Source organism: Cotesia typhae, unplaced genomic scaffold, assembly GCF_013202065.1.
Source record: "Cotesia typhae breed Kobodo isofemale line unplaced genomic scaffold, CoteBio_Ctyphae contig_50, whole genome shotgun sequence".
In the NCBI taxonomy this organism is placed as follows: Eukaryota; Metazoa; Arthropoda; class Insecta; order Hymenoptera; family Braconidae; genus Cotesia; species Cotesia typhae.
Window position 1 is genome coordinate 1,050,465 of NW_027423758.1, and position 22,410 is coordinate 1,072,874.

The window sequence follows — 22,410 nt, forward strand, 5'->3', positions numbered from 1 at the left end:
AGGTTTCACTTTTTTGGTCCTCGGTAAAATTTTTTTGTCACCATACTGAAGTTGATAGTTTCTAAAAAAAATTTTTTTTATTTTATTATTTTACAGCGATTAAATTATAGAAAAAATTTTATTAAATAAAAATTGATGTTGCACATATTTAATAATTTTATAACTTTATAATTTTATAATAATTTTAAAATTATGGTAAAAAAAAAAAAAATTGACATTTAGAAATTAAAAAAATAAAAAATGCAATTTTTTTATTAAATAATATAAAAAAATTGTCAAATGACAGCTAACTTGATTATTATTTTAATTAAACTTGTAAAATTGATAAAAAATAATAGTAAAAATTTTTAGATGCTTTTTTTTTATTTTGATTTGTTGAAAAATAAAAAAAATTGACAGTTGTCAGCTAACTTCACTATTATTTTATTTATCAATATTTACTTACGCTTTTTTTTCAAAATTTTTGGTGATGTCGTTGGAAAATTCCAAAAAACTTAGTAAATTATTGTTCAATTAAAGAAAATTAAGTAATAAATATAATTTAAAATATTTTTTTAACGTACTTTCAATTATTTAGACACAAGTTTGCATGTCAGCAAAAAATTTCAAATGCTTACTTCAAAATCTTCCACCAGAGGGCCTATAATTTTTAGTTCTCACAACGGCCGCAAGGAGCGCGAGAGTACATTGAAGGGCTACCCCCTCCGTGCTTTAATTTGATATTATAATTATTTTTGCGCATGCGCACAGATACAGTGCTGAAATGGGAATGTGCCAATAGCCACACTCGACGCCTAGCTTACCGACTCTTGATAACTGGGATACCAATCGTAAGTAAAAGTGATCGTACTGACAATTATTATATCATACTGAAGTTAGCAGTCAGCTGTCAATTAAAAAAATTTTTTTAACAAATTAATTACAATAAAAAAATTTTCACTTGTAATTTTTATTAATTTTTACATGTGAAACTTTTTAATTAATTATTTTTTTAACAATTGCATTATTATAAAATTTTAAAATAATTATTAATGTCTGCCAACTTCAGTAAATATTATTATTACTTTTAATTATTATAGAAATAATTTTTTTTTTTTTTATCGACGTTCATAAAAAAATAAAAACTTAAATATTTTTAATGAATATTTAAAAAAATTCTTGATGTTAATTTTAAATTAAATTACCTAAAAAAAAGAAAAATTATTATTTATAATTATTTATTTACATATAATTATATTACAGCTTGTTTTTATTTATACAGTAGGGTAAAACAGTTGATTAAGTATGAAGGTGATGACTAGATTTATAAAACAAATTATATTAATCAAAAAAAAAATTAATCAGTCATTGTAATTAATTAAAATTTTTGATTAACCCGTTTAATTCTGACGTTGAGGGATATACTTGACAAATAAAAATTTTCATGCGTGTTTTAAAGGAATGTCGGATATAAAAATTATATTGACAAATTAAATAGAGAAAATAATTAAGTAAGCTGCCGTAATAACTGTTAGCGACTAGTTTAAATATACAATTTACAGTAATTATTTAAAATAAACTGAGATTATCCCTCACGTTGAACATTTAACATTTTATCTAATTTAATATTTAATACTGAAATATCTATTATGTACAATCTCTGCAGTATGATTAAAAAATAATTAGTTAATTTGATTTCTTCAAAAGTAAATATAAAATCGAATCTTTTGATTGTGCATAACTGAGAAGGCAGTAAATTATTTGAACGTCTTTAAATAAAATAAAACTAGTAAAAAAAAAAAAAAAAACAGCGCGCTGGCACTGACAGGACGGTGTAGCCTAAGCAATCTCGTTACAATCGAGAAATTTAATAACTAAACTGGTAATTTCAATTGATAAATTTTTACCAGTATCGATATTTTTTTATACAATCATTACCCAAGTCGACAACCACTAAATAGTTGTTCGGTAACACAGCGATCCCTGTTGGACGTCTTAATTTTGAGCTGTGCGAATCTATTTCAGTTAGCATTGCTCCACCGCCGAGTTTCATTACTTGGATTATACTTCGGCCTTTGTCGCTACGTGAAGCCACTATTTTTCCATCTTGATCAACGGCTATTCCTCCGTACTTGCCTTTACCTATTTATAATTACAAGTAGAAACAAAAAAAAAAAAAAAATTAAATTGATAATAAAAATTAAATTATCAGACATCTGACAATTTTTTTATGAAATAAAATTTTTAGAAAAATTTTACATTTAGAAGATTTTAAAAATTTTAAGTAAAATTTTTTAAAAATATATTTTTGGCTTTAATTTTATTAATAAAAAAAATTTTTTAATTTTTTAGCTTGATGATTTTAGATTTTTTAAAAATAATTATCACTATGACATGAAATTAGCAGAAAATTTTTTTATTTTATTTAAAAAATTAAATAATTCATATTTAATTTGTTAAAAAAAATTCTAAAAATTATCAGACGTCTTTTTAATTTATCTTAAAATTAAAAAAAAAAAAAAAATTACCTTTGCCTTCAGCATTTATTTCCTCAGAAAAATCTCCCTTAGCTGAAAAAACTTGTATCCTAGAATCAGCGACTAAAATTTCTCCAGCAGGCCCGACAGTAACGGAGCTAATTAGCTTGAGAATGCTCTTCTTCCCAACTTGAAAGAGGACTTTCCCGTCAGAATCGAAGACAAAAACACAGCTCTGGCCATTGTCTGCAACAAGTATGTGGCCATAGCTGCGATCTACCGCGACGTCAATCGGCTCCTGGATAAAAAACGCTCTTTCAGATAAAATTGACCCGGAAGCGGTGGCAAAAATTAACAAGTGGGCGTAAATATAGCACAAAAAAAAAGTGTAACGTGCGAACCTGAAACGCATTGTGAGTAAATGACTGAATGGTGTCGCCCAGTGAGCTCATTTCCGTAATTGTACGCGTTCTCCAATTTACTACAACTAGTCCTTGCTCTGAAATGGCTATTCCAGTGCAGCTGCGGCCCTCCAAGCCTTCATTAGTCACGTGTCTTTGAAATTCCAAATTACTGTCCAGCACCTGAGCAAAAAAATAAATAAAATTGCTGTTGCTATTATTTTTATTATTAATTATTATTATTTTACCTTGATGCGAGAATTGCCGGAATCAACGATGTAAATAAATCCGTCATCGTCAACGGCAACCGCTACTGGTTGAAGAAATTCGTCTTTCCCGTGGCCTTTGTGCCCGTAAACTTTAACTGGCTCATTGTGGGCAGTCGCGTTAAAAAACATCGGGTAGTCTTTGATAGGTCTCTCAAAAACCGAGAGCTTCAAAGCGTACCGCGATTCACAAGGCGGTCGAAATCTCACTTCATAAGTTCCGTTGTCCAGATCCTCAACCTCTGTTTCTATTGTTTGATTATCCGAACTATCTGCTAGTGTCAGCTCGACGCTTATCGGATCTCCTCCGACATTTCGTGGGTGTCCATGGTAGTCAACAGTCTCTACTATCACAGTTGTTTCTAATTTAGCTATGGCTTCATCTTTTAGACTTGCTCTGCACAGTCCTAAAAATTTTCAATAACAATTATTTTAAATTATAATCTGTCAATTTTTTTAACTAAATTATTATAAAAAAATTCCACATCTAAAAAACTTAAAAAAAAAAAAAAAAATTACAAGTGTAAATTTTTTTTTATAATTAATTTTTAATAAAAATCAATAAAATTGTTCAATGTCAGTTTAATAATAATAATAATAAACATACCTGGTAACGTTGTGCTAGATCTAACTCTTCCAAGTGTATCCAAAGCTTTTTCCAATTCTTCAACCGCATTGTTATGACTAAATTCTGCGGTAATAAATGCATTTTCACGCGGCTCGCTAAGTGCGACAGCCGCATCCAATTGATCAGTAAGGCTCCCAATTCTTTGTGTTATATTTCTCACTTCGACCTGAATAATTGTTTTAATTAAATTAACTAAATTTAATTTACATTCCAACAAAAAAAAAAAAAATTCCTCACTTGATACTGCAAGCCTTCACACTCCTGTTGAACTTTATTTTTCTCCGCTTCAATAAGTGCAAGTTGTTCCTCGAGCACCCGCTTTTTGTCTCTGGCAGCTGCTGCGACCGCTGCTTGGAGCTCATCACGTCTGCGTTCAACCTTGGCTATAATTTCAGTAAATTCCGCGTCTACGATATTCAGACACCTATCCATAGCAGTTTCCAGTCGCCTTAGCTCAGTACTAACCGACTCTTGGGCTTGTGTCAGCTGATTAAAATAAAAAAGAATTTTTAATTAAAATTTTATTTCAATAAAATTAATTTTAATTTCAATTTTATTAATTAATAAAATAAATTTTAATAATTAATAAAATAAATCTTAATTATAATTTTAATAATTAATTAAAATAATTAATAAAATTAATTTTTTCAAAAAAAAAAAAAAAATAAAAAACCTTAGAAATACACTCGTTGGCTTTATAAAGCAAAATTTCCGACATCCTCTTAATAGCGATGCTGAAAGGTATGATTGTATGCTCAGTGCACCCTGGAGAAGTCTCTGCATGGTTTCCTCCAGTGCAAACCGTGCAGAAAACAGTATCACAAGTCTCGCAGAACAGCAGCTCCTGATTTATATGAACAGAACACTTGGGAATAACTTCTCGGCGCTGACGCGACATCAGATCCAGCAGTTGGTTCACCAGGAAGCTGGGAGGCAGTGCTGGCACTCCTCCTCGAGGAATTGTTATCAGTTCTCGGCAGATTGGACACCGGAATGCTCCGGCTTCTCGGGTCTGAGAGGCCGCGATTCTCGTTAGGCAGTGCAAGCATACCTAAAAATGAACACCAGGGTAATTATAGTTTAATTAATATTTATTTATTTAACATACATTAATATTTAATGTTAGAGGAAATATAAATTCTCACCGTGTGGGAACATGGCAAAAGTTTCGGCGTATGCTCGCTCCCGTCGTAAACACACAGGCAAGTTCCACAGGTCAAGAAACTTTCGTTAAAGTCCTCGTAGTTTATGCTCACAGTCTCCACGAGCATTGAACTCATGCTGACCATTCTCTCCCCCAACCTGGTTCTATAAAAATTTGTTTTTTTATTATTAAAAATATTTTTTTTAACAGTTTGAGTGAAATTATAATTTAACAAATTAGTTATGATTTTTGACAATTATAAAAAATATTATTTATTTTATTTTGAATAAATCAAATTTGCTCCAAAAAATTATGTTTAAAAAATAGCTTTTGTTTATTTTTTTTAAATTATACTTGAAATTTTTAAAAAATTTTTTTTTTGTTCTAATTTAATTATTAAAAAAAAATTAAAAAATTAAAAACTTCGGCTAACTTTATTATTATTAAAAATCATTTCAAAATTTTAAATAATTTCGACATTTTTTCTTAAATAAAATTAATAACAAATTTTAATTTTATTTAATAAAAAAATTTGCTCCAAAAAAATTTTTTTTTTTTATTTTTTAAAATTTCTAAATGTCAATTTATTTGCTAAAACAATTTTTAGAGATATAAAAAATATCTTTTGATTTATTTTTAAAAAATTATTTTGATATTTTTAATAATTAAAATTTTTTAAACAAAAAAAAAATTAATGAATATGATTTTAAATTTTAACTACAACTTAAAACTTACTGAATAGCTAATCGAAGAGCTTCCATAATTATTTTCCATAAAAAAAAATTATTAAACGAAGATAAAAATTAAATAAACAGAATTTTTCACAACACCATGGAGGACGCATTGTCCTGTAAAAACTCTCGATTCGCCATTCTCACAGGCACTTGATAAAACAATCCATGATTATTAAGAAACTAAGATAAAAATGGCAGCTGGTGAATAATTAAACTGACAATAAAATATAAACAATGGAATATAAAATCTAAATGATGAATCTGAAGTGAAAAGCAAGAGCAAAGACTAAAGAGCACAGATACAGATACAGTCTTACAATCTCACAGAATGCAGAGAGCCCACGGCTCACGTTTCACAGCTGCGCACGTTTCTCAGATGCTGTTTGTAGCCGGGCTGGGATTGGTCCGCGCTGAGGCCGACAGAGACGCCACGCTGCTGCGGTAGGAAAGAGAAGGAAAGAAGACTACCAGCGGGGGAGGATGCCAGGCTAATTCAAGTTTGAGAGAGATGGAGAAAGAGTAACGCACGTTGCGCGTGTTTAAACCTGCTTGTATTTTTCATTGTCTGCTGCTCTGTTTTGTGTGTGTGTGTGTGTGTGTGTGTGTGTGTGTTTTGTTTTATGTTTGTGTAAGTGTCAGTTCGGTGTAGATGTGTTAACATTTGTGAGGTAAACACCGGGGTGAACAGCATCTGAATCTTAAATTTATAATACAAGCATTGGTATTCGAGATGCGAATTCGCTGGATTCAAAAGAGAAAGGCATTTTAAGAGAACAACAAGAGTAAAAGATATCATATGGATATCACACAAGTATCAAGTATGACATGACAAATGACACTCAACTTTACAGATATTACAAGTTTTTTTTAATAATACTGAAGTTAGCGGTCAGCTGTTAATTTAAAAAATTTTTTAAATTAATTAATTACAATAAAAAAATCCTTCTAAAAATTTTCATTTGTAATTTTTACATGTGAAAATTTTTTTTTAATAATTTAATTGCTATAAAATTATGTCATTTAATTTAGCTGTCACTTGATAATTTTTTTTGCAATAATTTATTTATTAAATTTTTTTCATAATAATTTAATTGTTATAAAATTATAAAAAAATTTCTAATGTCAATTCTGAATCAATTACAATAAAAAAAATGCTTCTAATATTTTTTTTTTTTAATAAAAATTAAAAAAATTGACAGCTGTCAGCTAACTTCAGTATCATCATCATAACAAGAAGAATAGAAGAAGAATCGAGGTTTAGAATTAAATATAATAAGAGTAAGAGGTTTTAATAATAATGTTATGCTATATGTAAGTACAGGAACTAAATTACGAGACCTTGCTATTGCGTGATGCCGTAGGCGCCAGCATCAAGAATATAAAGTACTTTTTTTTTTTTCAGGTACACTCGCTAGGTCTACTTGAAGTTGAACGAGTAGATTCGATTTTCAGAACCAGGTAATTTTTAATTCTACAGAAATTTGCTTGGATTGAGAAAATTATTAAGCAAGATCTAAATAACCATACAGACAATTTTAGCTTGTAAAATTTTATTGTCTGGGTGAAATTTTTTATTTTATGAAGATGATTTACTAATGATGGAATTTTATAAAAATCAGTATCATTTATATTTGACTGCTTGTTTTTTTTTTATTAAAAATTAAAAATTTTAATTTTTTTTTTTTTTTTTCAGAAGTTGCAGAAGAATAAATTGAAGAAAAAATTTTTTTTAATTATAATTTTTCATAGAAAAATTTAATTACTTAATTTTATTGATAATTAATTATAAAACTTTAATCTAAAAATATAAATAAATTTTTTTTAATCTACTCAGATGATCTATAATTAATTTTCAATAAAAAAAAAAATTATTTCAGATAGAATAAAAATTTTCCAAAGGTAAAAAAATATAAATAATTTTTTTATGAAGCAAAAACAAGCTGACAAATCTTTATAAATTTAATATAGATACTTAACTTTATTATTATCAGACACACGTTAAGATGGATCAAGTCTCCGGGTCACCCGGTGTAATAGTCCATCAGACTTTGTGCCGGGGTCATAACCGCTTAATTGGTCAGGAGCATAAAAAACAAACCCAGAGAGTAATATATGTATAACAAGCAATACAAGTGTGCTGTTTAACTGTCATAGACTAACACTATCACTATAATTCCATAAAAATCTACATTGATATTCCTCGAATCAGCAACTATTTTCATTAAAGAATATAAATATCAAACCAAGAATAGATTCTGAATTTTATAGCTATTTAATTTAAGAGTTTATAATTAACTGTAGAAATAGTTTCAGAATATATTCTTCCTTAGTAAATTAATAATAAAATAAAAAATAATTTTACTTACATAAAAGGACAACAGTTCATGTAGCCGACGGTATAAAAACAAATTAACAAAATATTTGTTTAGATTAAAAGAAGAAATCCAGTTAGAGCCGCATCAGTATCGTCTTCAGCTGACACAAATCTAATAAATATCCAGATGATACCACATCAAGGTAATAATGAAGATCGGATTTTATTGGCAGCTTGATATATTATTTAAATATAATAATATCGATTCCGTACGCGTGCCAGGTGTCTGAGCAGGTGTAGCGTTTTCTTTGTTACGTTCTGCATAAGTAATAGCTGAAGTTGCAATATAAAACAATCAAATAAATAATTAGAAAAATTAATTAAACATAAACATTGAGAAGAAATTAAACTTTGAGTTATTGGTCTCACATAAAAGGAAAGCATGCGCTATTTTAATCAGATCACAATCCACTCAACCGAGATTATTAACTCAAGGGCGTTCACAGACAATCGACATATTAAGTAAGAATTTTAAATAATTCCTGTAATTATTTTAATTAAAATTATTGAAATAATTTTTTGTTCACTAGGGGCTGGATTATTTTTAAAAATAACTTAAAGTTTGTAAATAAAACTGTGTTGCGGCCATTGGTGTCGGGAGAGACTGAGGGTTGCGGGTTGCCTGCGCAGCGGCTTTCTCCCCTTGGAGTAGCTTCAACCCCCACTAAGCTCGCTCCTATCGAACTGATACCGTAGGTCATGTCCTTGTTGTATTCACTTAATTTTTAATTCCAGGATCGAAATCTAGGATTGGGAAGAATAATCTTAATAATCCCAGTTGATGTTGTTGATGATGATGATATGATAAATAAAACTGGTTGACTCACCAGTTAGTGAGTCAACTTAACTAGTCCCACACGTGTTTTTAAGTTGCTGTGTGAATACCCGTACCCGTACCCGCTATCTCTACTCACTGCTCACTGCTCATGGAATAAAATTAAATATTATTATACATATTATTATACATACGAATATAGTAAACATTACCGAGTATAAGAAGTATATAGTCGTGCTGTGGACTTGGCTCTGGTATTGTTAAGTCCCAGGACTACGTGACTCGCGTGTTCAATTGCCGCGATGTCGTTTAGCTCCAACGGGACATCCATTGTCTGACTAAATATTTAATATTTAATATTATTTTGTTTCAGCTTTTAGACAATTATTGGATTTTTTTTTCTGTTTAAAAATATTCATTAAAAGAAATTTTTAAAATTTGCTTTATGCTAATTATATTTTTGATAGTGAATTTTTTTTATAAAAATTAATTTAACAGATATTTAATAATTTTTTTTTAACAAATAAAATATGGCAAAAAAAATTTTTAAAAATAAAAAAATGCAATTTTTTTTTAAAATAATTTTTCCAAATTTTTTTGTTAAAAAAAATTATTTTCACGCTGAAAATCTTACCCCCTCTTCTGGGAATGTATTTTTCTTTTATAAAAAAAATACCATCTGTCAACAAAGATAAAAAAAAATTTTTAAGAGGACTTAAATGATTATAATTATTTAAAAAAAAAATAATTTATCATATCTTATCATTTAAAAGACAATTATTAATGATAAGTATATAGTAGCTTCATTTATCGCCGTTGAACTCAATTGTTGATTTTATCCAGTCAAGGTAATAGTATACGTGCGTGTGGATGTCGGGATAACCTTGAGCACATGGAGAACCCCAGGCGGCAATCCCTATCTGTTGGCCATCTGTAACTAATGCGCCGCCTGAATCACCCTGCAAGAGAAAATTTTTATTTGTTTAAAACTCAAATATTACATTGCCTGCTTATTTAATATTACTCACTATTTAAAAAAAAAAAAAAAATAAACATTTGTACTTATAATTACATAACAAATTCCTTTTCCAGGATTACTCAGAGTGCATAGAGATCCGGGAGCAATTTCAGGGAATGTCTTTCGGCAAGTAGACAGTTTAATGACACGAAGCTGAATTTCTTGAAGCACGTCAATCTTGGTCCCGTTCAGCTAACCGCAATAATAATTTATTATTAAAAATCTAAATTATAGCAACATCTTAGAGCTCACATATTTGCTTCCCCATCCGGTGAAGGTAGCTGGCAATTCTTGTCCAAGTTCTAGGACATCAAAGCTGGCCAGCGGAATTGGGCAGACAGCTTCCGTAAATTCAATTACAATTTTAGTCTTCAGCAGCCCAATGTCATGGACATGATTGCTCTTGTTGTAGCCAGCATGAATGAAGATTCTGCTGGTTTGATAAGCGACTCCGCCGTTAATCAAGTGATTGCTTCCAACGACAATCGTTACCTCCGAAGCTCTGTTGAAATAATTGATGAGACAATGCGCTGCGGTTAGAATCCATTGATTAGTAATCACCGATCCGCCGCAATTGTGATGTCCTTCTATGCGCAATGACACCTGGTGAGGATAAGCGTGGTCTTGAGCGTCTTTGCCTCCAATTACACGCACTTTACTCGACGCACTCGCCGTAACAATTAAAATTGTCGTGAAACAATGGAGAATCATTCTTGCTAGTATTGTTCCCTGCAATTAGTAATTATAATTAATTCTTGCTTATTTATTAGCTTCATTATCATAAAAGATTAAATAGTTTTCAGAATACGTAGTATTTTAATTAAACAAGTAATTCCAGGTATTTATGTTTATTTTAGATTAAAATTCAAACAATTTTTTTTTTTTTTTTAATTATGATACTAAAATTAGCAGATATCTGATCTATTTTATAAAAAAAAAAAATTTTTTTTTCATTATAATTTTATTGTTATAAAAATTATGACTATCCTGGAGACAAAATTTTTCTTATTCTCTAAATAATATAAATTAATATAATTATTACGAAAAAAAAATTTTTTTTTCTAATTTATACACGTAGAATTTTTTTTCATTTTATTTTAGCTGTTAAAAAAATTTTTAGATGTCTGTTAAATTCATTATCATTAAAAGTCATCATCGATAAAATCGAAAGTATCGCTGTCGGATTCAGATTCAGATTTGGCTCCGGTTGTTTCTTTAATCCAGTCGAGGTAGCTGTAGACCCTTGTAAATACATCGGGTTTGTTCTTCGCGCAAGGGATTCCCCAAGAAACAACGCCGATCTGAACTCCATCTGCGACTAGAGGCCCACCAGAGTCTCCCTGAAAAAATAATAATTGTTAACCAGCTGAAGAAAAATTTTTTTTTTTATTTAAAATAACATATTTATGTTTATATTCAGGCATGTGTTTTTGTGAATAAAACACTCCAGGAGAGCTCTCATGGAGGCTACAGATTTAAACTAAGTACTCTTACATGACAAGCTCCCTCGCCTCGGCCATTCAATGTACAGATGTTGGTGCTTGTCACCCGCATACTGAAGTTACGGCACTGTTTTTGATCAATCACTCTGAGTTTTATGTATTGGAGCTCGTTGGGAATGCTGCCTGGGTACTGAATAAATATTTATATTTATTTTTATTACCATTAATATAAATTTTCATTTATAAGAGATTAAGTTTAATAGATATTTATTTTGGTTTAATTAAAAAAAATTTTAATTTTTAAATAAAAAAATTTAAAAATTTTTACCATCCACCGTTTGAAGAATATATTACGATGGATTATTATTTGTGTACCGTTCTTCAGAAGGGGAATGTCAAAGCTTAGTTTAAAGAACGTTGTATTAAAAATGAAATACTGCGGAACTTAGATAACTCGTATTTCAAAGAAAGTTTCAAGTTTTTTCAGTATATCTCCTAAGATATTAAAAATTTAACTGCTACAATTAATCAGAAGCTTATGTCATGACTTTTACATAGTGTATGACTAATATATACAATACAGAATTAAAATTACCAAGGAGTAAGCAAAAATGTTATTTCTAGGTCATACGATATCTGCATACGTTTAATGTTCTCCGTAATGATGGATTAACGCACTTGGTTAATGGTTTATGTTTCATCGGTATAATAAGAAAGTAGATTAACAGACTCGTGATTAAATAATGAAGAATACTGCTACAGAAAGGAATGTTTATGGTGAGTTTTAAATAGCCGACCTATTAAATTTATATTTTATAAATAAAATATTACTTTTTTTTTCACTTACGTTAGTTTTACCCCAGCCAGACAAATAAGCCGGATAATCACTCTTATCAAAGTTACCCGTCGGAAGATCAACAGGCTTAACGTTGTCAAAAAATTCAATATCCTCGTCTACTTCAATCAGCCCGATATCATTTCTAATAAACAATGAACTGTAACGTTCATGCGGGACAATACGGACTGATTGATACCAATTTCCTCCTTCGTCCAATTTCGTTGATCCCGTTACTACTTTAATTGCCGTATCGTTGAAACTGTGATAAAATAATGATTTATTTTTAATTTAAAAGAATCTTTATAAAATTTTAATTAAAAAAAATTTTTTTTTTAATTTATTTAATTAAACGTTTAAAAATATTTTTTTAAATTAAATTTTTATAAAAATTAAATCTTAAAAAATATTTAATAAAATAAATTTTTATAAAAATTTTCTCTCAAGTATCTAAAAATAGAATTAAATAACTATAATTAAATAAAATAATAACTTTCTCAAACAATGAGCGGCAGTCAATATCCATCTGTGATTAATAATCGAGCCGCCGCAAAAATGACGATTCTTAATCCTCAATGAAACTTGATAAGGAAACTGTCCTTCATCTGCGTAATTCCCGCCGACAATTTTAGGATGTTCGTTCCTTTGTCCTGTAATAAAATAAATACAATTAATAAAATTAATAAAAAGAAAAAAAATTTTCTTACCATAACTCTGAAGACAATTAATAAAACAGAAGCTTAGAGAAAATATCACAGCCTGGCACGGACTCATTCTAGCTCGAAGAATATTATTTATTATCTTACCGAAACGTTTGTTTGTACTTAAAACAATAAATGTACTGTAAGGTGCTTGTGTATTTATATATAACGCTAAAATATTTGTTAGATTATTGAATCGCGTGTCTCCCGCTGGCGAATATATTTAAATTTAGGTCAGATACTGGAAGTATACGCTAACGTATTGGGACCTTGCTAAGGCGCTGGGTAGCCAACTTGTAATGTATCTCATGCTTCGTATATCGAAAATAGTGACGATAGTAGACAAACAATAAATATATCCTATCCCGAGTGTAATAAATAAGTGAAGGGAACCCGATTATTACAATAATCTTTAAGTTGCATAGTATTATTACAATTACAATCCATCCGTGAAATTTTATCATTTTATAACATACAATTGATTTTGTCATAAATTGTCGCAATGTTTACACAATATTAATTAATTTTTTATTGCTTTTCCAGGCAATGTGAAGAAAACTCTTGGGAAACAAGTTAGATAATTATAATTAATGGTCATTTATTGTAATGACCAAACGAAAACGGTTGCATCTCTTCAGTTGCAAAGACATACCAATAAATAAATATTTAATGGCTTGTAATTTATTTATTTTTTAATATTCATAAGCTTTTTAAATTTATGCTGGGCTTCTTGGAATTTATCACTGAATTTTACGGCTTGTGCTGTGGTGACAGTTTAAATAATGGGATTTAGATTGTATCGGGCATTGACTTAAAAAAAAAAAAAAACAAAAAAAAACCGTTCTAATCAATCAATTCGCGCAGTGAGCACAAATTAAATAAAGTTTACGGAAAAATTAAAAAAAATTTTTTTTTAATAAATAAATTAAGGTAAAAGCTCCAATTATTGGCACTATAAATTATTTTTAATATATTTAATCATCTGTAATAAGAATAACTATTATATAAATTTTTATTAATTAAAAAATTGAAAAAAATTACTATAAGTTCAAAATATTAAATATTAATTCGGGCTTTTACCTTAAATTTTCATAAAATTTAATATAATTAAAAAATAAAATATTTAAGGTCCCTTATAATTTTTTAAATTTTAGTTAAAAAAAAAATGAAAAGTTGGCTAATTTAATCAAAATCGTATTCTTTATCGTTCGGTCCATCATTTTGGTATATTTATCACAGTATTAACTGAGTAGTAGTTGATAAAACTGACGACCGACTCACCAGTTAAAGGTACCAGTTGTCTTACCGACGATCGAACAAAGCGTTAGTGAATATTGAACAAGAAAAGAAGAATACGTTATACATTATAGATAATAAATGAGAATGATCATAATACAAAGAAAAACTTACCAACGAATATCTGGAAAAGGGCACTGGATGAAGTAAATTCCATATGAAGATTGCAAATTAGTGAGACCTTTGACTTTAAATAAAGGTCATGTGGTTTGTTATTTTATCATCACATTAATTGGTTGCTTTGCACGACTTATTTGCTTAATCACAGTATCATTAAGCTCTTGATGAGATTTGCTGTTGAAGCTGATCAATGGAAGCTATGATAGAATTATAAAAAAGCATTAGTGATCCTGATCAGCGATGATGATGATGATGATGATGATGATGATGATCATTGATGAACTTTGAGGATTGTTTTTCAAGGGAAGAAATATTGATATAGAAGGGAGCAAAGAATAATCATAATACGACACAGATCGAATACATCGTAATCGTTGGGGTAAGTAAATGCCGCATACCATCAACACAATAAAGGTCAGTTAAACCCAAGGTTTACATAACCACAAAGCGAAAGGCTGTCTCATCTCAGCGGCATCCTCTTATTTTTTACTCATTTTAATACTCGTCATTTTTATTTATTCTAACGGCTTGTAGTCAATGATCACTGATCACTTTTGCAGGACACGTTGGGCGCCAGTAACCTGTACGCATTTTATTTGGCGTAGGACTGGAATGTTTTTGTATCCAGCTATGATTTATGACACTTTGTCTCATTAACAAATAAAAGTACACAGCGGACGTGTAATGACAGTTCAATCTACATATCTTGGATCCATTAATCATAGACGGTTGCAACTGTCAATCGCCTACATTTGTTGAGACGAATCAGCCACCGGTATTGAATACCCTACCCGTATTATCTTACTCAGATTGTCGGCAGTCTTACTTTAATGCCCATGCTTACACTGAAACAATAGATACTTCAGTACATGTATGGGAGGACAGTGACATTTGGTGCTGTCCTCGATGCCCCATGTGTCACGTTTCGTCCTCCACCTCACCTTTCACCTGTCTCTTTTCTTCTTTTTTATTATCCGGCGCCCAGGGTTTGTGTTATTTTTTTAATCTGCAAGATTTAATAATCAATATTCAATATTAAATATGAAATTAAAAATGTGTAATTCTATACACGTTAAATTTAATTACAAACCAATTTAAAAAAAAAATTTTGGGGTTCAATTTGAATCAACAAACTTAACTTCATAAATTATTGTAAAAATACCTTTTATCCAACATGATCATCAACTGGATCTTTTCAATTCTTTTCAATCAATATTTTTAATCAGGGTTAGAAGATACTTCATTATCATAAATTTTTTTGCGTCAGAAAAAAAATAGCCCAGGTCCTGAAGAGTTGAAAACTAGAAATAAAAAATCATTTTTAACTAAAAAAAAAATTTTTTTTTGCTTTAATTAATTTGTCAAAAAATTATCAGATGTCTCCTAATTTCATAAAAATTAATAATATATCTTTTTATTATAAAAAAGGGATATGTGTCGTGATTAACAAATAGTGTTACGTATTTTCCGAGGCTGAGATATTCGAGGCTCTCGACACTGAGGTGGTTAGTAGTAAGGATGCGCAAGGCCAAGGGAAATTCTTGGTGAATGGATACCACCACAGCTACTTTTATGATTCGTTATTTAATTTAAAATATCCAGATCTGAATATCATTAACCAAGTCTGTAACCATAAAAAAAAGGTGATAAATTTATAATACTAAAGTCAGCCGACTTTTTTAATTTTTTTTAATAATTAAATTAAGACAAAAAAATTTTTTTTTTTTTTGCAATAATTTTTTTAATAAAAAAAAAAAATTCTAAAAATTTTTAAATGCCGGCTAATTTAATTTTCATGATAAATTTTCAATAATGTGACATTAAACTTAGCAGTCACTATAGAAAAAAATTTTCTTAACAAAAAAATTTCTTCCAAAAAATAATTTATATTTTTTAATTTTCACAAGTCAATTTTTTTTGCCAAATTTAATTTGTTAAAAAAATTATTAATTTAATTTTTATATTACATCCTAATTTATGGAAAAAAAAAAAAAAAAAAAAAAACTCACTTTTAAGATTAGAAGATCATACTTGATTATACAAAAAGTAGACCAATGAGTGTCCTCTGTCCTTCTTGAGGACAATTAGTGTAATCTGTGAAATCAGTAAGATGCAGATGAAGATGATGCACTGAAATTATAAAATATGCGATTATGCAAGTTTTAAAGTTGCTCCGAGTTGATTATTATGACACTACGTGAGCAGGAATTCTCGAGATAAGTAAGTGTATATATCCCCCGTTGTCACTCGGACATTTATCGCTTACAGACAGCCGCTGCTAAGCCAGACACATTACACGTGTATCTATAGATTAATTCTCGAGGGTTCTTAAAGCCTGAAATAATATGCCGCTCGAACGCCTCGGGCTACTAAAGACTTTAAAGTCCTCACACCCATTAGAATGCTAATTATAAATTGTCATAATGTCGCCGACTTTTTAATAGATTCCAACACTTATCTTCAATTCATCGATCCTGCTAATTAATTAATCAATTAATAAATGTACTTTGTAATAATTACTAATCTGTTGTTTCTTGTCTTAACTCAGGAAATAATTCACTTATCATTGCAATTATTGTTATTATAGCAATCAAGGATTTTGGCCGTGATTGAAGATGACGCTTAACCCTGTAGATATTAACGTCATTTGCAAATCATCCGAGGATAACCGGATAAATAAACAACGCAATTATCATCCATAAATCACGTAACTGCTAAACAATTATCGGAAATATTTCATATTTTGCTATTTACAGTAATTATTATCACCAATTGTTTCCAATTATTATTTCACACTTGTCATTTAGCTTTGAGGCTAAAGGATGACATTGAAGTTAACAGAGCTTGTGCTTTATTTATACTCAACTCGTCTAGGTCAAGGAAAAAAATTTAACAACGTTTTTCGGCCCTTTTTCTTCAAATAATTTTAAGCCGTAAAAGTCTATCAAATTTATGTTATAATTCATATAATTATCTTTAATTTGAGCTATTAGTCGTCGCCTTTTGATACTTTTTTCAATTTATTTCGCAGTTGGGAAAACTAAAAAAAATCAAGAATAAAATAAATTCAATTAAAAATTATTAAAAGCATTTTTTATATTTAAATAATTTTTTTTTTGAGAATTAAAAAAATTGCTAGCTTGAAGCTAACTTCAGTATCATAATTAAGGGCTATAAATTATTCAGGACTTACCTTATTGATCAGCTGACAGATTTTTGTTCTAATATTTTAAATATGATGATAATGAAAAATATTTTTTTTAATTGCAAAAAAAAAAAATTGAAAACTAGAAGAAGCTAGCTGAAGATCTACGGGCAGGGATGACCCCTTTCACTGCACCACGTTGAGTCTCGTGTATATAAAGAGCCTCGCCTCTGACCAACAGCCACAAGTACCATCTCATCTTCGTTTCAATCTTGGTTCATCTACTGTTGGTGTCACAAATAGATATTATGTATTCTGTCAAGGTAAGTTTTTTAAATCAATCAAAGTCTTCATCCACAAAATCATCTTCAGAGCTTTTTATTTTATAAAAATCATTAACCCTTGGTCCGGATCATCTGAAAGAAGAAAATTATTAGTGAAAAAAAAAATGACTATTTTTTAGCAAAAAAATTATTTTTTAAAAATTGCATTTTTTAATTTTTTAAAATTTCTTCGTCAATTTTTTTTTGCTTTAATTTATTTTTAAAAAAATTACAATTTTCATAAAAATATAAAATTTTACTAATCCACGTGACTGTGAATATTCATAAACGAATTATAATATTTGTTTGAATAATTAAAAGTCATTGCTCAATAAATGCAAACATCATGCTAGGGATAAAAAAAACAGTCATGCAAATTACCAAGCTGATGAAATTTTCCATTAAAATTTTTTAACAATCATCCTTACAATTTTTTATGCACTTTAAGACAAATTTTCAATTCTTTCTTCAGGTGACAGCTGTAATCGCTCTCTGCGCATGCGCATGGGCTGCACCTCAGAGAGGTGGCGCAGGTGGCGCTGACAAAGATGCCACCATTGTTTCTCAACAATTGGAAGTTGGTTTTGATGGAAATTACGTCAACAAGTAAGTGCTAAATATTGAGAAAAAAAATTATTATAATTCAAAATATTAACATAATTTTTTTAACAAACAAATTATGGCAAAAAAAATTTTTACAAAATAAAAAATGCAATTTTTTGGAAAAAATTTGTTTTAAAAAAAAAAAAATAAAAACGTTCAAATTTTTTTTTCAGTAATTAAATTAGAACTTAAAATTTTTTTTTTAATTTTTTCCAAAAAAAAATTTTTTAAATAAAAAAAAAAATTCTAAAAATTAAAAAATGTAATTAATTACAGCTTCGAGACCAGCAACGGAATCAGTCACCAGGAAACAGGACAGCCAAAGCAAGTGGAAGCTGAAACCGCAGTAGTAGCCCAGGGTAGTGAGGGCTGGAGTGCTCCAGACGGTCAGCAAATAAGCTTAACGTGGACAGCCGACGAAAACGGCTTCCAAGCCCAAGGATCGCACATCCCGACCGCTCCACCAATTCCTCCAGAAATCCAGCGCGCTTTAGAGTGGAACGCGGCCCATCCTGAGCAAGATAACGAAGGACAGGGCGGACCTCCAGCGCGACCTGCTCCAAGAGGTTAAATCCATAGATTTCTTCAATTACGGTTCAGTTTGTAGCTGTTAGCTATAATCTGTTGAGTTCGTGACTACCGATCCTCATCTACTTTCTCTTTCTTCAGGTTAATCTCGCACACCCCGTGCCCCATTACAGTGAACTACTCAATACACATCGGCAATCCTGTATCCTGTGACCTACCGAATATCGTCATAAAATAACGCTAATAACTGAGACCTGACGTAATAACAAACATCCAAGGATGATTAAATATACATTTATACATTTTTTTATCATGATGTATCAATTGTCAGTTTTAATTTTTAATACTAAGGATTTTTTATAACTTTTTGTAAGGTAGCGACATTTTTGTTAATTATTTTAATTATATTAATGTGTCGATTATTAATCTTGTGATTTTTTATGTAAATAAAATTCAATTTAAAAAAATTATTGTTTATTTTTTTTTGGAGCGAAACAATCCGATGGTAATTGGATTAGGTTAAGACTGTTCGATTGGAACACTGAAGGTTAATTATCACTGGTGAATATTCCGGGAATTACCGAAGATGCTAATTAATAAAACTTGTTCAATAAAATTCTTATTGAGTAATTTTATGATTTTTAAAACCGATAAAGAGACATTACTTCCTGGAATGTTTAAATAAATTATTATAAATTGACACGTAATGTTTATAACTTGTTTTTAATAAGTAATTACTTTTTTAAGTTTGTGGAATTATTTTTTTTTTGACCTTCGAAGTTATCATTCGCGATTGAACGACGTCTATTTCAAGTCACTTTTTAATTAACAGATATTGATGATTATAAGATTGTATTTATGTAATTAGACTTTAATAAAAGTTGAATGTAAAATGATTGGACTATTTTTTTATAATTTAAACATATTCATAGTTTTAATTAGAAATTTTTTTATTAAAGGGCTTGTAGAATTTTTTTAATAAAAAAATTACTCTTTTCTTCTTTAATCAATTGAATTTTTTAATTAAAGATCGTAAAATCTAATAATTAACAAATATGTCATTAAAAATCTATCACTATGTTTTGCAATAACACTTTATAATACTTAATTATTAAAATTTACGATTATTAACAGGGGCCTAAATATTGACACCCTAAATTATTTTTAGATATATTTAATCATCTGCAGTAAGAATAACTATTATATAAATTTTTATTAAATTCTAATTAATTAAAAAATTGAAAAAAATTACTCAGTTTAAAATATTAAATATTAATTATTAAAAAAAAATAATATTATTATTTTTTAAATAATTTATTTATTAAAAAAAAAAAATCGTAAAAATTAACAGCTGTTTGTTAATTTTACTTCTATAAATTAATTAATTGTCAAAAATAAAAACTTGAAATCTTTTTTATTCTAATAAAAAAGAAATTCTTCTTTTGACATTGAAAAGTCAATAAGCTTTGAGGTATTACCAACGAAAATACTTCAATCACTTTAATTAAAAAAAAAAAAATTATAATTTATTACCTTTTTTACTTACGAGCCTAAACAGCCAATAATTACGATCAAATGATTTTTTTATCGTCGACAAAAACAAGCGAACATTCACTGCCACAAAAAATTTGGTTATGTAAACAAAAAAAACTTAGAAATAAATATTTAAAACTTGTGACCGAATTGTAATACCAAAAAACCCAATAAAGAGAATCTATTGAAGCTAATGGATTCAAATTTATTTAAAAGAGTGAATTTTAAAATTTATACCGTTTTTGCCCAATCGACCTAAGCCGGGTTGAATTTTCGACACTCTTGAATATACAATTCCGTAATAGAGAAAATAAAATTTAATAACTGTTGCGAGATCTCATCTTCACGTGAATATCTAATGGATGAAAGGAATAGTAATGTAAATATATTCAAATATAAAATAACATTATACTGGATTAGATATTACATATCAATATGATCTTGAATACTAAACCTTGTTATCATGTACTTGACATTTTCATCAACGTAGTAATAAATTTAACTAATCAATTTTTTTCACAGATAGAGCCTCGAAAATCTAGTATAAAAGCTCTCATCTTCCGGAGATTGACATTAGTTTTCTCCAGTTCTCTTCAGACGGAATAACCAACCAATTGTAAGTTGTCTAAAGTGAGAATTTATTGATGATAGTGAAGTTAGCCGTCAGTTGTCAATTTAAAAAATTTTTTTAACAAATCAATTACAATAAAAAAAAACTTCTAAAAATTTTCACTTGTAATTTTTATTCATTTTTACACGTGGAATTTTTTAATTAAATTTTTTTAAATAATTTAAATAATTATTTCATTAATGAAAAGTTAAAAAAATTATTATCGAATTTTTTTGAAAAAATTTTTTATTGTAAAAATTGACAGCTGTTAGCTAATTTCACTATCATTTATAAATTAGACTGAAGTTAACTGACATTAAAAAATTTATTATAATTTTACAATAATTAAATTATTAATAAAAAAATTCCAAGTCTGCAAATTAAAAAAAAAAATTTTTTTTAATTGCAATTGAAGGTTAAAAAAATTTTAAAGAATTGACAGTTGTCAGCTAACTTCAGTATCATTAATAAAAACAAAAATAATAATAATTAATAATTAATAACTTACTTCAGATGAACGGCAAAGTAGTCTTGTCCTTCCTCTTGCTGGTAGCCGGTATCAGCGCCCAGCGTGGCGCCCGACCAGGAGCAAGACCGCCAGTTCCCTCACCGCAGGGAGGAAGCCCTCCAGTGCCACCAACTCAACCTCAGCAGGGATCCAAGGACGACGTGACTATCGTCCACCAGGAGCAGGACATTAGCCCTGATGGCACCTTCTCTTCATCTTGGGAAACTTCCGACGGATCGACCTTCTCCGAGACCGGTGGCATGAAGACCGTGGGGGAAAACGCCACTCAAACCCGCCAAGGATCCGTTAGCTGGACTGCTCCCGATGGAACCAAGATCAACCTCTCCTGGACCGCCGACGAGAACGGAGTCGTCTTCGCTGGTGATCATCTTCCAACCCCGCCACCCACTCAAGCTATTCCTGAAGCTATTCAGAGATCTTTGGAGTGGATCGCCAAGAACCCGTCCCCTGACGCCAATAGTCAATAAGCTTGAGATTTTTTTATAATAATGTGTTCCATGACTTGAATTTTTTATGTTTTTTATAAATATATCTTCCATGACTTGATTTTGCAATAAAAAATTATGTTAAAAAAATTTTAAGATCTTGTTTTGATTAATTACATGAGAATTGAGACTAATGTTGGTTGGATGAGAAACTAGGCCGCCATTTTGAGTAGATTTTCCACGCAAAAAATTTTTTGGTTGATATTATTTGATTGATAGGTTATAATTATTTAAAGAATAATTTTTTTTAATCTATATCATGGTAAATTTTTTTAATTATATTACAACTAAAAAAATATTTGTAAAAATTGCACTTGTAGTTTTTCAAGTTTTTTACTTGTAAATTTTTTTTTTTAAATTGTTTAATTGAAATTTCTTCTATAAAAAATTTCTAAAAATTTTGAAATGTCAGCTAATTTCATTTTCATACTTGAAAACTACTTTAAACAATTTTTAAGAAGACT

The 22,410-nt window shown here is 29.1% G+C and overlaps 4 protein-coding genes and 2 long non-coding RNA genes across 8 annotated transcripts; 3 read left to right on the forward strand and 3 right to left on the reverse strand.

The window, feature by feature from the left end:
- Positions 1 to 1,200: 1,200 nt before the first annotated feature.
- Positions 1,201 to 8,137, reverse strand: LOC141531966 (tripartite motif-containing protein 2). 3 transcript variants are annotated; one of them, XM_074250092.1, is made up of 10 exons: positions 7,996 to 8,137; positions 7,607 to 7,697; positions 4,897 to 5,059; positions 4,425 to 4,802; positions 3,989 to 4,237; positions 3,731 to 3,917; positions 3,106 to 3,530; positions 2,858 to 3,040; positions 2,508 to 2,754; positions 1,201 to 2,121 (listed from the first exon to the last, which is right to left on the reverse strand). In XM_074250092.1, exons 3-10 carry the CDS (start codon positions 5,038 to 5,040, stop codon positions 1,883 to 1,885), a joined length of 2,052 nt encoding a protein of 683 aa, XP_074106193.1. In that variant the 5' UTR covers positions 5,041 to 5,059; positions 7,607 to 7,697; positions 7,996 to 8,137; the 3' UTR covers positions 1,201 to 1,882. The 3 variants fall into 3 exon arrangements, with proteins under 3 accessions (XP_074106193.1, XP_074106192.1, XP_074106191.1); XM_074250091.1 differs by lacking the exon at positions 7,607 to 7,697; XM_074250090.1 differs by lacking the exons at positions 7,607 to 7,697; positions 7,996 to 8,137 and adding an exon at positions 5,631 to 5,923.
- LOC141532008 (uncharacterized) lies at positions 5,948 to 7,540 on the forward strand. Its single transcript, XR_012480010.1, has 4 exons — positions 5,948 to 6,447; positions 6,829 to 6,940; positions 7,032 to 7,087; positions 7,323 to 7,540. It is a non-coding gene; the product is annotated as an uncharacterized LOC141532008 (long non-coding RNA).
- A 1,275-nt stretch (positions 8,138 to 9,412) lies between the features above and the next one.
- LOC141531935 (transmembrane protease serine 9-like) lies at positions 9,413 to 13,215 on the reverse strand. The gene is made up of 8 exons (XM_074250045.1): positions 12,781 to 13,215; positions 12,567 to 12,723; positions 12,086 to 12,335; positions 11,291 to 11,428; positions 10,942 to 11,136; positions 10,049 to 10,525; positions 9,851 to 9,988; positions 9,413 to 9,737 (listed from the first exon to the last, which is right to left on the reverse strand). The coding sequence occupies exons 1-8, from the start codon at positions 12,845 to 12,847 to the stop codon at positions 9,582 to 9,584; spliced, it is 1,578 nt and encodes a 525-aa protein (XP_074106146.1). The 5' UTR covers positions 12,848 to 13,215; the 3' UTR covers positions 9,413 to 9,581.
- Positions 13,216 to 13,903: 688 nt separating this feature from the next.
- Positions 13,904 to 17,226, reverse strand: LOC141532006 (uncharacterized). The gene is made up of 6 exons (XR_012480008.1): positions 16,200 to 17,226; positions 15,353 to 15,814; positions 15,132 to 15,196; positions 14,589 to 15,035; positions 14,185 to 14,387; positions 13,904 to 14,075 (listed from the first exon to the last, which is right to left on the reverse strand). It is a non-coding gene; the product is annotated as an uncharacterized LOC141532006 (long non-coding RNA).
- A 274-nt stretch (positions 17,227 to 17,500) lies between these two features.
- Cpr14 (cuticular protein 14) lies at positions 17,501 to 19,215 on the forward strand. Its single transcript, XM_074250139.1, has 4 exons — positions 17,501 to 17,658; positions 18,131 to 18,264; positions 18,538 to 18,827; positions 18,931 to 19,215. The coding sequence occupies exons 1-4, from the start codon at positions 17,644 to 17,646 to the stop codon at positions 18,933 to 18,935; spliced, it is 444 nt and encodes a 147-aa protein (XP_074106240.1). The 5' UTR covers positions 17,501 to 17,643; the 3' UTR covers positions 18,936 to 19,215.
- A 1,637-nt stretch (positions 19,216 to 20,852) lies between these two features.
- On the forward strand, positions 20,853 to 22,042 carry LOC141531993 (endocuticle structural glycoprotein SgAbd-3). The gene is made up of 2 exons (XM_074250133.1): positions 20,853 to 20,938; positions 21,446 to 22,042. Exon 2 carries the CDS (start codon positions 21,446 to 21,448, stop codon positions 21,926 to 21,928), a length of 483 nt encoding a protein of 160 aa, XP_074106234.1. The 5' UTR covers positions 20,853 to 20,938; the 3' UTR covers positions 21,929 to 22,042.
- Positions 22,043 to 22,410: the final 368 nt, after the last annotated feature.

Excerpts from the sequence above, each read along its gene's own strand:
- LOC141531966 (XM_074250090.1), bottom strand. The coding sequence starts at position 5,656 with ATGGAAGCTCTTCGATTAGCTATTCA. Across the intron at positions 4,238-4,424 it reads CCAACGAGTGTATTTCTAAG|CTGACACAAGCCCAAGAGTC; the intron begins GTTTTTTATTTT and ends TATTTTAATCAG. Across the intron at positions 2,122-2,507 it reads AATAAATGCTGAAGGCAAAG|GTAAAGGCAAGTACGGAGGA; the intron begins GTAATTTTTTTT and ends AATTATAAATAG.
- LOC141531935 (XM_074250045.1), bottom strand. The coding sequence starts at position 12,847 with ATGAGTCCGTGCCAGGCTGTGATATTTTCTCTAAGCTTCTGTTTTATT. Across the intron at positions 12,724-12,780 it reads TAATTGTCTTCAGAGTTATG|GACAAAGGAACGAACATCCT; the intron begins GTAAGAAAATTT and ends ATTTTATTACAG. Across the intron at positions 10,526-10,941 it reads ATTTTATCGATGATGACTTT|GGAACAATACTAGCAAGAAT; the intron begins TAATGATAATGA and ends TACTAATTGCAG.
- Cpr14 (XM_074250139.1), top strand. Across the intron at positions 18,265-18,537 it reads GATGGAAATTACGTCAACAA|CTTCGAGACCAGCAACGGAA; the intron begins GTAAGTGCTAAA and ends AATTAATTACAG.
- LOC141531993 (XM_074250133.1), top strand. The coding sequence starts at position 21,446 with ATGAACGGCAAAGTAGTCTTGTCCTTCCTCTTGCTGGTAGCCGGTATC.